Raw genomic sequence first — 13561 nt, forward strand, 5'->3', positions numbered from 1 at the left:
GCTTGGTTTTAAATACTGAGTAAGACTGACAGAGGGTCTGACTTGGGAGCAAAATTGCTGTCAACTGTTGTAGCTGTGATGTAATTTTCAGCATCTATTTCAAGTTGGCAGGACCCTCAGATAGACTTTTTAATGGTAAAAGTGGTCTTTTGGACTACACTTTGTTACTGTCAACTGAACAGGCACTCAAAAAAAAAAAAAAAAAGTTTTTCTTTCATGACCTTTTTTATGACTCGTGGATCCTTTACCGATACTAATTTTAATAAGGGAATAGGTAAGACTAGTAGTGGCTACAGTGATTACAGTTTTGACTTGTAAATCTGCCTGCCATGTTTTAGGAAATAGCTTGTAAAGATGTTTCGGTGTATTGTGCCAGTATTTTGTACTTGCCATTTTTTATACTGCTGTGTAACCCACAGCACATGACCAAAGATATGTTTTAGTAAATTCCTAAAAACACGGCAGGTGCAATAGGTTAACTAAGTAAAATTGTGAACTTTCCAGCCACTACCATCTTGTTAATCAAAGGATAGCCTGGAAAGAACACCCTGGCTTCAGTGGGTTTTACTTCCTGGTAAATCTTTAATACCAAAAAGGCAAATAATAAATACATAGTAATATGTTGTTCTTTATTAGGTTCCTTTTTGTGCAGGGGCAGGACAATACACTAAAAATGCATTGTTCCAATGTATACATGATTAAAATAGTTTTTAAATAAGCTTGAACAGCCACTGCACTGCCTTTACGTAACACAAATCCATTGCTACAGATACATACAACAATACAATAGTGAGCAAAACTGAAAAGATCTCCTGGTTCATTAAAAAGAAAAACTCCAAGGCAACATTTATTTAAACTTTTTCTACCACAGTTCTCCAAAGAGATTAAGCTTTTTAAACATGGCTTTGTCCAGGGCTTAGGAGCTCTTCTTCTCTTCAAACATTATGTTTGCAGTTGCTTTTTTGGCTGAAAAACACAAATGAAAATAAGAGTGAAACCTTTATATTAAGAAGAGTCAAGGCCCCAAAATGGTGGCCTTAATAGGGCTGGGCACAGAATTTCTTGTAACAAGTCAATACCACAGGAATTTGTAAGATGTCAATTTTGTGGAATTTTGCAGGTAAGATACCTGCCAACGTGTGAGGTTTGTAGTGTCTAATATACATAATATAAAGTCTTGGAGCAAAATGTGTATTATGAGATTTACCATTCTCAACTCCACACCAAGGCTGTCACTACTGTGTAGTCTCGGTTAATCCAGTGGGGATGGGGGAAGCAGTTTAGCGAAAACAGAAATTCTGTTCTCCACACCCAATTTCCATATTTTGTGTTTTGCTGAACTTCCCTGCAACTCCTGGCTATCCTTGCTGTTGATCTGAGTTCACAGAAGTTGGTACTGGGCAGTGAAGTTAGTTTGATCAACTTGCCTTTGGCCAGTCTTCTAAGCAGATCAGATTACCCAGAAACCTAATGTTTACACCCAAACATGTAATCGTGTTTTCAAACTCAACACTCAGTTGTGGGTTTGAGATTTTCTGCTGCTTTCGTCTATCTTCTAGTTTCTGTCTTCAAACGGTCCCGACCACTTGTATTTACTTCCCTTTGCATTTTCACATTGGTTTTCCCTTGATCCCCTGATTGCAAACAGTGCATCTCTGTCTCTGTGTTGTTCGACTTACAGTACTTTTTTGGCTCTGTTTTAGCAAGTTTTTACATAGGTCTATACTGAACTGTAGGTGTAGATTTGTTAGGGGTGTGGGAGTAATTCTGTAACCTCACTTCACTGGCTGACAGCAAGAACACCGATATATGTCTGGAAATTAAATACAAAATGTTCATATTCTAAAACTATCACTCTTGTTAGCTGCAATACTGATTTTGTTTTTACATCGGGCCAACATTTTAAAAAATAAATATTGCTGATCTAATCAGAAATGTAGGTGCACACAGACATTCTCGGATCAGACACAGGCCCTGTGGGATTGACCAGCATCTGAGGAAACACACTGGTACTAAATAAATAAGTTTAACCAATAGAAATTGAGAATATATATAAATATATAATTCATTATTGCAAATTTAGTTGGGTTTACTGTACTTTTTCTTTCTCTAGGTAATCCTGTGACATCAGGAAACCGTTTTGAAAGCAAACACTCCTACCACTTTTGACATTTTCATTGGTCTTCTGCAAAAGCTAAAAACTGGGGCTCCTAAGAAAGCTACAAACTACCTACATTAACTATCCTAAAAAACCTCATTTCTAACATTCTGCCTCTTCTGGTCCATTCTTTCCTGACAAGCACTGTGCTGCACAATGCAATGCCTCTAATACTGTCCAAGAAGATGCAAGTAGATATAAACCAACTAAAAGCAGAAGTTCTGTCGTGATGGGCTCTGGTTTTAATACAGTTCATATTAGACTATACTGCTGAATTAAAAGTCAGGTGTATGCCATATGTGTAAACAGACTATTTTTTTCCCATGGAACCCTTAAACCTGACCAACAGATCCCTAATGTTGTTTAAACAGATTGAAACTTGTTTGTCTAAAGATGAAGAAGACGTGGGACTCCTATTGGTATAAAGGGATGTTAATGTGGTTGTTTTAAATTTTATATCAATTTCTTACATTTTCATTAGGCACATCATTTGCTGGTTTTTTTTTACTTTGTGCGTTACATTTATAACTTTGTGCATCTGTTATGGCCTCACCACATCCTGAGAAGTAATTATCTACCTCAAGTGGGACTACTCTGGTGATACTATAAAGTATTAGTAACGTTGTGGCCTTACCCTCGTTGGTAATAGTATCAGCAGCCTCGGAAGCCTTGTCTTTCAGGTCCTTCACAACGCGATCCATCTTGGCCTCATGTTTCAGAAAGAAGGGGCGGATAATCCGATGGTAGATTATCATGGATCCGTTAGAAGGGGTGGGAGCCATGCACCACACAAGGAAAGCACACTGTTGGCAAACACACAAATGTCAATGTGCTTTAAAAACAGAAATCACACCCTGCATACTTGACTGCAGACCAAGTATCTAGCCTATATTTAGTCTCCCAGTGGTATTTGCAAGCCATTGCTGCGTCTTCTATGAGTCACATGCCTTTGTGGTTCTCAAATGCGTCACTGTACCTTCAAGTTGCACACACCCTACTGAGATTATCTCTTAGAAACTAGTTGAGATTTGCAGAGTGACTAAGCAATATGCTGTGGCTGTCTGTCTGCAGACCTTATCACAACATGCCAGTGCAAATGCAGGGAGTTTGCAGTAGTTGAGGGAATTAAGTTACGTATGACTTCTCTTTTGCTGAATAATCTCGTAAAGCTGTGATCTTCCTGGAACCATCACAAGGTTTCCAATAGTGTGGTTCTTTCCCAACCAAACCATTTAGACAGGCAAAGAAAAGAAAGAAACTGTGTTCAAGGTAACTGATTAATAAGAGCTTTAAATCTTACTATCGTGCCATTTCTGTGTTTTGTTTTGTTTGTTTGTTTGAAGATGCAAATGATGTTTTAAAATGGACGGTGTCAGACAGGTATTAATGATCTCTGTATCCTAATCAGCAGAGCTTGACATTATCTATTTGACTTATCCTTTATTTGTCTAGTCATGCTTTGCTTGTCATGTAAGCCTCTTGCATTCTTGCTGAGCAGATCTCTCCTCCACTTGTTTATCTACTAATTCTGACCATTGCGTTTCGGTGCTGGAAGTTTCCTCGCTGTGGCTGGAAATTAAAAGTTAACCCTATAATAATCTCAGACCTGTTTATATCAGTTTTACACAAGAGTCTGATCATTAATAATTATTCACAGACTAGCATGCTGAATTTGGGTTGCAGATTACAGCTTCCTTGATTGGTGGATGCGTCAACCATGAGGGAATACAGGCGCATGGATTTAACTGCACAACAGTTTAACAAGACCATGGTGTGCAAAACCTTTGCTGCCTAAAGGTAAATTGAGCAGTCTCAACTAGGGAAGAACGACAAGTCTATATACATTCATCTGATGACATTTATTCATCCTTAACAAAGTCCTATACTGTACATTTAACACTTATGTTAACATGGCCCAACTCTCCTTTTCTTCTTTTTCTCTGCAATACGTACAAGATAATGTGGTAAATTACTAGTTACAGCCACTCCATTTGTTCATTACAGAATGCTAAATCTAGACAGGACAACTGCTAACTGGCTTAGACATGCTTTTGACAAAGATTATGCATCACATAATGGACTGTAGGCATTGTCTGCTGCTGTTTTGAAGTGCACTGGTAAAATGCAAAGTTCTTTCTAATCTGATTTGGTATGCTTTTAAAACGCAAGATTTTGAAAGATTTTTGGCTTTTTACTGTTTAGTGTTTAGGAATCTGGTATCAGTGTTTGAGAACTTCCCATGTGGATATGCAGCTGGAGAGGTCTATAGCCTGCACAAGGAGCTTTGGGTTAGAGCTACTATTTCTGGGATAGACTTCCAAGGATAAAGTGTTCTTGTTTTTCTAGAGAATCCCAAACAGCAACATGTATTTAATTTCAAATAACTGACCAGTTTATACTGCATTCCACAGAAATTCATAGGAAATAATAACCCTTATCATTGTTTCTCACCACAGCCATTTACTGCAGTGTTGCCCAAATGGCAAACATTTACCATTGGCCTGCCCTTCCTTAACAACTATAAATATTAGCTTGGCAATGCATGCTTAACATTTTTCTGAAATGTGTACATTGATGTTTATTTCACCTCCTCCCAAAGCTCTCACTTAAGCAAGTTACAAGCTCTAAAGGCAGCAATTTCGGTCTGGTTTTTGTTTTGCTGTTCCCATTCATGCCTCAAAATCCTTTGAACTCAAGACGTATCTGCATACCACTATGTCTCTGTGAGGGGTAGAATTACCTTGTCTCATAGCAGATGCATATGGCTGGGAGAAGGCAAAACAAACTAATGGTGATCCTCTGTGACACTAGAAACCAATACCCAAGCAGCATAGTGCTCAAGGGGACAAGAATGGGTTCAAGATTTTAAAACTACAGTATGTAGCTCACAAGACAGAGTAGTGCACAGACATCCGTGTTTCTAACGTAGTGGAGGGACTGTGGAAATTTGTAAGCAGCCGACAGCTTGAAAGACATGACTGCACCCTTTCATTTCACAAGCACCACACATGAACTTGAATTCAGGAAATCCCTGGACATGTAAATACTCACTTCCTGTATGTCGTGTTTGATTTTACAAACAAGGGTAGTCAAAGCAAATGCACACCTTGCGTTTAGTGTCGTCAAATATGCTTACTACATTATATGTGCCTGTAAGCAATCGTGTGACATGTCTTGCAAAGCAGAAAGACAGTTAACACTTTTAAGGCAGTGTTTGATATGATTCATACTGCAGTAATCCAAACAGGCACAAATATAGAAAGGGACTATCTGTTTTCAGTTGTAAGAGTAATAACATACAGGTAGTGGACAAAAAAATGGAACCATCAATGTAAAGTCATTTAATAGGGCGTTGGGCCACCACGTGCAGCCTGTATGCACTGTGGCATAGAGTCTACCAGCCTCTGGAATTCTGCTGGAGGGATGCGGCACCATTCTTCCACAAGAAAGTCAGTCAACTCACGCCTAGTTGATGGAGGTGGAAAACGCTGTCTCAGGCGTTGTTCCAGAATATCCCGTAAATGCTCAATTTGGTTCAGATCAGGTGACTGAGAAGGCCATGACATATGGATAACATCAGTGTCATGCTCATCAAACCATTGGGCGACCACACGTGCTCTGTGGATGGGGGCATTGTCATCCTGGAAGACACCCCCCCCCCCCCCCCCCCCCCCCCCCCCGCGGCAGGAAAGAAATGCTGCAACATGGGGTGAAGATGATCACTCTGTACCATTAAGTAGCGATTAGCACTGACCTTGCCTTCTAAGGGAATGAGTGCACCCAAACCATGCCATGAAATTGCGCCCCACAACATTACGGAACCACCAGAACCCTTCACTGATGGAACCAAGCAGAGCTGTAGAGTTCTTTAGGTTGGCGCCACACGTGCACTCGTCCATTTGTCGAAAACATGGTGAAGAATGATTCATCTGACCATGTCACATTTCTTCACTGCTTGGTAGTCCATTGCCTGTGCTCTTTACACCACTGGACTCGCAAACGTGCATTGCCAGGTGTGATGAGTGGTTTGTGCACCGCAACCCAACAATGGTAACCCACACTGTGGAGTTCTCGGCGGACCGTTTTTGATGAAACTGGCTGCTCGCGCCCCAGGTTGAAATTTGCAGTCAATTGATCGGCAGTTGCTCGCCTGTTTTGCCTTGCACTTCTAACTAATGCACGGATATCACGATCCTGGAGTATGCGCTTGCACCCACTGTTGCCCTTTGCTGATGATGTCTTTCCCTCGGAGTTCCATGCCGACATCACCTTAGATACCATTGCTCTTGAAACATCCTCAAGTTGAGCGGTCTTGGTCACTTGAAGCGTCTGCCAAACGCGCTCCAACAATCACTCCTCTTTCAAAGTCACTGAGGTTTCCTCTTGCAGCCATGCTAGCCATAATTATAGGCAGCCAGGCCTGTCCAGCATTTTTATACATGACCCTAAGCATGCTGGGGTGTTAATTGCTTAATTAACGCATGAGCCACACCTGTGTGGAAGCCCTTGCTTTCAATATACTTGGTATCCCTCATTTATTCAGGTGTTTCCATTTTTTTGTCCACTACCTGTACTTCTTAATACCACAGGTTTCACTGTTTTCTATAGTTTTGAAAAACAAGGATTTAATTTAAATGGAAAAGCCATCAATTATGTTTGTGACATTAAAGCATGTTCAAATGAATTAGCTACAGTTCTTTGTCTGGAATGTAATGGTATCTTTTAAGTTTACCGTGTTTCGAGCCAGCTGTATTTAGAGTTTAACTTTCACTGGGGTTTGTTTCTAGAGCAAGAGATGTCTCTGAAGCTCACAAAGAAGATTAAACCAGAACTGTATAATGAGCATACACTGTAATTACCTTTTTGATGAGAAGGCTTTCAGTATGATAAAATGCCAAATAAGAACCCTAGGGGTTTACGAGAAGATTTGCTCACTAAACCACTGCACATACATTTTCATAAAAGATAGAAACTGCTCCATTGTAAAATGCTATAGGTAACTGTAACAGAGATCGAATGACCCTTGGTGTTAGATCTCCTTCTCGACCTGTGAGGGCACTAGAAAGAAGGAACAGAGTAACCTTAATCAAATGGCATGGTAATTTATTCCGTAGGGTAGGTGGAAGTCGGCCATTTAGGAAGGGGGGCGAGCTACAGCACCCAAGCTCACTCTTCCAGGTTTGATTGCGAACAGGAGTGATACACACCGCTGTACCACTTGCATCATTGTTATTATTTACAGGTTTTGCTATAATGCTCTGGACATTATCAACATTAATAAACACCCTTGCAGCTGTAAATCATTTGTTTGTGTGATTAATCCGCTCTGCACTGCACTGCACTCACCTACATGTATTCACCACTTTGCCACAGTAACCTAAAATCAGGTTGTTTACTGTTTTCTACCAAGTTCTTATATTGTCCCTTTTAACTGTATTTTTGGTCTCTCCAAAACTGGAAAGTCTTTTTTTTTTAGTCATTCTTAAATCTTTTTTGTTATCAGCTTATGCTTACGCTGGTAAAGACTAACAGACCACAAATCACACACCGGTCACATGGCATGGCTTTTACAATGTGAAATGAAAAGGACCACATGGTTTATGTACGTGTTACACATTCAACCTTTAAAATCAATTCTGGCTGCAAGTATATTATTTATATATAACATCTTAGACACTATCCCATTTTTACTTACTCATTATTAACAGCTATAGCCAAAGGTTTTGCATCACCCTGTAGAATTAACAAATTTTGCTTTATGAAGTCAAATGATGCCTACTGAATAATGTTACATTAGCAGATTGAATTACATACCGTTTTAAAGTGTTCCCTATACTTAATGACAAACTGACAAAAATTGAAAAATATGGCACTTTGAAATCTAACATGAAATACTGTACTACTGCTATGGCTTCCAGTTTTGTAGTTTCTTTGATTACATGATGTTACATAAAAGATTTAAATTTTGTTCATATACATATATAGAAAGGGCTGTAGCCAGTCAGCTCATGAAACATCTCACGGATAACAATCTGCTTGAATCCCTACAGTCTGGCTTCCGGCCGCATCACAGTACTGAAACTGCTTTGCTCCGATTGTGAATGATCTCCTACTCAATGCTGATGCTGGTGCTCACTCTGTGCTTCTCCTCCTTGACCTAACAGCTGCTTTTGGCACCATAGATCATGGCATTCTTCTTGACTGCCTTCAGAAGTATGCTGGGATCTCTGGAACCTGTCTCTCCCAGATGTCCTCTTACCTATCCAGACACATGCAGTCTGTTTTCTATGCTGGATGCAGTGGTGTTGCAAACCCAGTCACTTGTGGTGTCCCTTGTGGTCTGTTCTTGGGCCCCTTCTCTACAATATCTACATGCTTCCCTTGGGTCACCTCATCCGCCAACACAGCCTCATGTTTCACTCCTATGCTGAGGACACCCAGCTCTACTTAAAACTCAACCCTGGAAGCCCCTCTGCCATGGTCCAGCTCTCGGCTTGCATTCAAGACATTGAGGCCTGGATGAACCTCGGAAACTGTCTGCTGCTGCCTTCCCCCACAGTATGAAGCCTTGGTGTACTTCTTGACACCAACCTCTCCTTTGATGCCAATCGAAAATTTAATGCGAGACTTGAAGCTTGCAGTCCATCGATGATCCCTAACAAACTTATCAGAACTGGAGCAATTTTCCCTTGAAGAATGGGCAAAAATGTCACCATCCTCCTGTGCAAAGGTAGTAGAAACCTATCCAAAAAGACTCATAGCAGTAATTGCTGCACAATTTGCCTCTACCAAGTGCTGACTTAAGGGGCTGAATACTTATGCAACCAGTAAATTTCATTTTGTAAATTTTCTTTGCTGACATTTAACCTCCTCATATAACACTGTTCAGTTTAACCACTACAGTTTTTAATAAAAAAGAAACTGTTTGAAAAACTGTGCATACATTATTTGTAATTCAACAAAATGTGACATTATTGGTAGGAGGTGAATATTTCTGCAAACCACTATGTATATATATATATCTCCAACAAAACAACAAAAATAACATACCTTGCCCATGTAGTAAAATGGGAACCAAGAGAGGAAAATATCAGCAAAGAATTCAGCCACGCTGAAAATTCCATACACCACCCAGTAGGTCAGCCATTTTGTGTCGTCATCTTTGGCTATGCTTTCGATTGCTTTAATTCTGAAAGTCACAAACAATATCATTTTAATAAGGGCAGTGTGAGCAGCAAAATAAACACATCATGTTATTCAATCAGAATAAGAGGTAGGCTATGGTATGCAACCTTTCTTTTAGTGCATATGGGGTGGTTAGAAGAAAAACATTCAGTGGATGACACTGTGTAGTCGTACACTTCTGGAATACACAACTGGTAACTTAAGAGTGAACAGGCGCAGAAAATCTAAAAATACAACAAGGCATCACATAAACGTCTCTAACTTTTTCACGGTGCTGTATGTGTGTATGTGTATATATATATATATATATATATATATATATATATATATATATATATATATATATATATATACACACACACACACACACACACACACACACACACACACACACACACACAACTGCATTAAATAACCATTGCCCTTCAGTTAAAAATCTTAAATTCAATAAAGGCGCGGTCTCTTGTTTGTGCCAGAAACATTAGCTGCTGTGCACAATCCGTGTGTCTTGAACTAATAGATTTCTCAACAACGAAGAACCCAGTAATACACCAGTCACATGGTGATTCAAATCCCTAGTGCAATTTAAGATGATAACGCATCAGTTGCGCATCCTGAAATGTTTTTTTGTCAATGTGCCAGTTCTGGTCTGTGTCTGTGCTTGTGGTAATTCCTGTTGGTAAAGGGTGGGACTCTTTCTGACATTTCAGAGCTGTCAAGCAAACAGACAGACTGCACACGGAAGAGTAGCAGATGATCCAATCTGGCTTCACTGCACAGTCATTCATGGCAGAAGACTTAACACAAGGCAAATTATATTGTGTAAATAAAACAAAATCCTGAGACGATGTAAACAACTGTGAAAACTAGAAGAACATGGGCACTGCTAAACATAGGAGGCGGGAATAGGATATTTGAAAAGCTACTGCAAATGGATATTAATAAAGGTGCAAACATATTTATAGAACTCATTGCTCCATCTTAACCCATATGATGAATTTTATAACACATCCTTTAATATTTTATTTTCTTCATGTTTTTCAAATTTTATAACAGATTCTTACTGTATGTGATTGTGTGTCATGCCTAAACAATAAAACTAATTTTCAACACTGACCTTCTTGCAAATACAATGCTAACTTTCTTACAATAAGCTGACCGAGCAAAACTGTTTATGTTGTCATTTTGTGGATTCTGGCAGAAACATTAAACAGGTGTTAAATGGAGAAGGTAAAAAAAAAAAAAAAAAAAAAAAGTGTTGTGACACAATTGCAACCTTAAAATATGTTTAGTTTGGTTTAATCTACAATGGGTCACAATATAGCTTTTGAACCAGTAATTTTAAAAAAAAGAGCATCAGTTTAAATTCCTGTTAATTTATGCTCATTTTCAAACTACAAATTCAATTTATTGACCATGATACATCAAACAGCATCATTGTTAAAACCTTGCCCAACACATACTCACTTACAGGGGAGCAATTAGCTACAAATGTATATTACTGTTTGTTGTTAGAATGTGTTTGCTATTCCAATTTGCTATTTCTGTATCAGTGCTTGTTTTAGGAATGTAATAAGAATGTACTCTACACTAGGGCTGTCCAAACGATAGTTCTCAATCCATATACGGCTCTTGATTTATAGGTACTGGATTATCACATTACTGCTGTTTAGGCTTTTCTACTTTAAATACAAGTGCAGCTGGAATATAAAAACCCACACCCCAATAAAGACTGCTGGTTTTGACATCCTATCGCAATTGGGTTGAAACTCATATTTAACACAGTAATGACAACACACTGGGCTAAATTCAATACTTATGTTTTTTTTTTTTTTTTTTTTTTTTTTTTTTGTGGCTAGTTTAGTAACCCCATTTAATAATAACATGCTTGTCAAATAGCAACATTAGGCAAGATCTCTTAACAGACTTTGTATTTGCTGATTCATTCAAAAATGTACATTAAAGAAACTAATGTGTACCTATACTGTGAAACTGTTCTCTGCATTGGCCTCTATCTTTTTATTTTTAAATAATGTGATCCTCTGTGCCGTATATACCGAAAAGCACAAACAGCCGCTTGAATTGTCATAATATTGCATTGTATATAAATACGCATGTTAAGGACACTGCACAGGTATCTCTTCAGTTTATATTGTGTTGGTGACATAGGCTTTAGCATGACGTAACCGTTAAACAGCATAGCCTGTGTATAGCTGAGTTCAAAATGGTTTGGGTTTTAATTAAACCAGCTCTCTCTCACACACACACACACAAAACACTAAACAAATAAATAACAAATAACAAATAGAATAACTTACGAAATATAAGCAGGATACACGAATCCAATGAGGTTACACAAAAGCGATGCTCCATATCCGATCACAAGATATACAGAAATAATAGCAATGACAGCTGCAAAATAAAACAATAAAACGCGGTAGCTTTACAGTTTATATCATAGTTATATTTTAAACACCGACTGTAACTTTCACAAGGTATATCAGAAATAGCTTGAGAAAGAAACAACAGGGTGGTGCAGATATCTATCCTGATTTTACAGTTTTTTTTTTGGCAAAAGAAAATGTTTACGTAACGGGACAGTAAATATGATAATATCAAGGGTTCCTTGCAAAAAATATATATCGAGCTATATTTTTATTAAAATGTTAATACGACATTATTCTACTGGAATGGCGGGTATTTTTTCCCCTAGTTTACAATATGCAAAAAATCACATAACTCATTATTTACCATAGCAATATATACAGATATGACCAAATATTTTTCATCAACCAATTATTACTAAATTTGCTTCAAAGTCGCGAATGAAACCTGCTGAATAATGTCACGTTAACATATTGAATTACACACCGCTTTGTAGTTTCCCATACTTAACGAAAAACTGACAAAAATGGAAACATGAAATATACTGTACTGTTGTTAAGCAAAATATCTAAATTATGTTCACACACACACACATTATATATATATATATATCGCAATCCTAAAATTGTCGGTGACGCCAAAACGTTTGACCATAGCTGGTTCTAATGAGGTTTGTTCTATTTAAAACACAACTTCCATTTTTATACAACAGTGACACGCAATTGCCAGTCAAAGAAGCAGCCCTTTTCTTATATTTCTCCTGTTTGCTGCGTGGTCTATAATCAACGACTTACCGATTGCAATGTAGGATCGCTTTACTCCTGTCCTGGCCTCTATTTTTGCCAGTTGATCGTTTACTACATTCTTCTCATTAAGAAACTTCTCAAACCTATCTTTTAGCGCCCCGGCCATGTTTTTCTGTTTGTATGGTTCAGTTCAGTATAGCCTGTTTGCTGTCTCTTTCCGTTGAAGTTAAGCCCCACTGCAATACTGTAACATGCACAAGTCTCCCTTGCTTTTTAGCATCGCCCTGTCACAAATACTACAGGGCCGTCAGAGCCAGGATGTGGTGTACGTCACACAGGCAGCCACACCCTTATTAGTGTGCCAAATATGTTGGAAAATCTGTGTGTGTTCTGAACTCATAGGTGGACGAGTTGTTCAATATTTAATTACACAGAAACAAGGTTATACCAGCTAAGGGTTCTGAGTTTTTACAGCAGGAAATTGTCATTGTGGTTCTCTGAATGAAACATTTTGCTGCTTTCTTTAAAAATAACTGTGTGGGCTCTTAGAAACATATAACACAGGACTAATGAGTTTGCTTTGATTGTTCCAGGCACTGCAGTGAGCTGCTTACCAACAAGAGTTGGAAAGCAGGGACACCTATTTAAGGGTTTCTTAAATGCCCGGTACAGTTGAAACCGGGATTCATCCGTGAAGAGCACACTTCTCCAGTGTGCCAGTGGCCATCGAAGGTGAGCATTTGCCCACGGAAGTCGGTTACGACGCCGAACTGCAGTCAGGTCAAGACCCTAGTGAGGATGACGAGCACGCAGATGAGCTTCCCTGAGACGGTTTCTGAAAGTTTGTGCAGAAATTCTTCAGTTGTGCAAGTCCACAGTTTCATCAGCTGTCCGAGTGGCTGGTCTCAGAGGATCCCGCAGGTGAAGAAGCCGGATGTGGAGGTCCTGGGCTGGCGTGGTTACACATGGTCTGCGGTTGTGAGGCTGGTTGGACGTACTGACAAATTCTCTAAAACGACGTTGGAGGCAGTTTATGGTAGAGAAATGAACATTCAATTCTCTGGCAACAGCTCTGGTGGACATTCCT

The 13561-nt window shown here is 39.0% G+C and overlaps 1 protein-coding gene across 1 annotated transcript; it reads right to left on the reverse strand.

The window, feature by feature from the left end:
* Positions 1-615: 615 nt before the first annotated feature.
* Positions 616-12765, reverse strand: LOC121315135 (receptor expression-enhancing protein 5-like). The gene is made up of 5 exons (XM_041249087.1): positions 12523-12765; positions 11662-11755; positions 9209-9347; positions 2793-2961; positions 616-966 (listed from the first exon to the last, which is right to left on the reverse strand). The coding sequence occupies exons 1-5, from the start codon at positions 12638-12640 to the stop codon at positions 917-919; spliced, it is 570 nt and encodes a 189-aa protein (XP_041105021.1). The 5' UTR covers positions 12641-12765; the 3' UTR covers positions 616-916.
* Positions 12766-13561: the final 796 nt, after the last annotated feature.

Source organism: Polyodon spathula, chromosome 1 (genome assembly GCF_017654505.1).
Source record: "Polyodon spathula isolate WHYD16114869_AA chromosome 1, ASM1765450v1, whole genome shotgun sequence".
In the NCBI taxonomy this organism is placed as follows: Eukaryota; Metazoa; Chordata; class Actinopteri; order Acipenseriformes; family Polyodontidae; genus Polyodon; species Polyodon spathula.

What these genes read in the sequence shown, in the direction of transcription:
- LOC121315135 (XM_041249087.1), bottom strand. Translation starts at nt 12,640, where the DNA reads ATGGCCGGGGCGCTAAAAGATAGGTTTGAGAAGTTTCTTAATGAGAAG. An exon ending in GTGTATCCTGCTTATATTTC is followed by an intron (nt 9,348 to 11,661) that starts GTAAGTTATTCT and finishes TGTGACTTTCAG; the next exon opens with AATTAAAGCAATCGAAAGCA. An exon ending in TGATACTATTACCAACGAGG is followed by an intron (nt 967 to 2,792) that starts GTAAGGCCACAA and finishes TGTGTTTTTCAG; the next exon opens with CCAAAAAAGCAACTGCAAAC.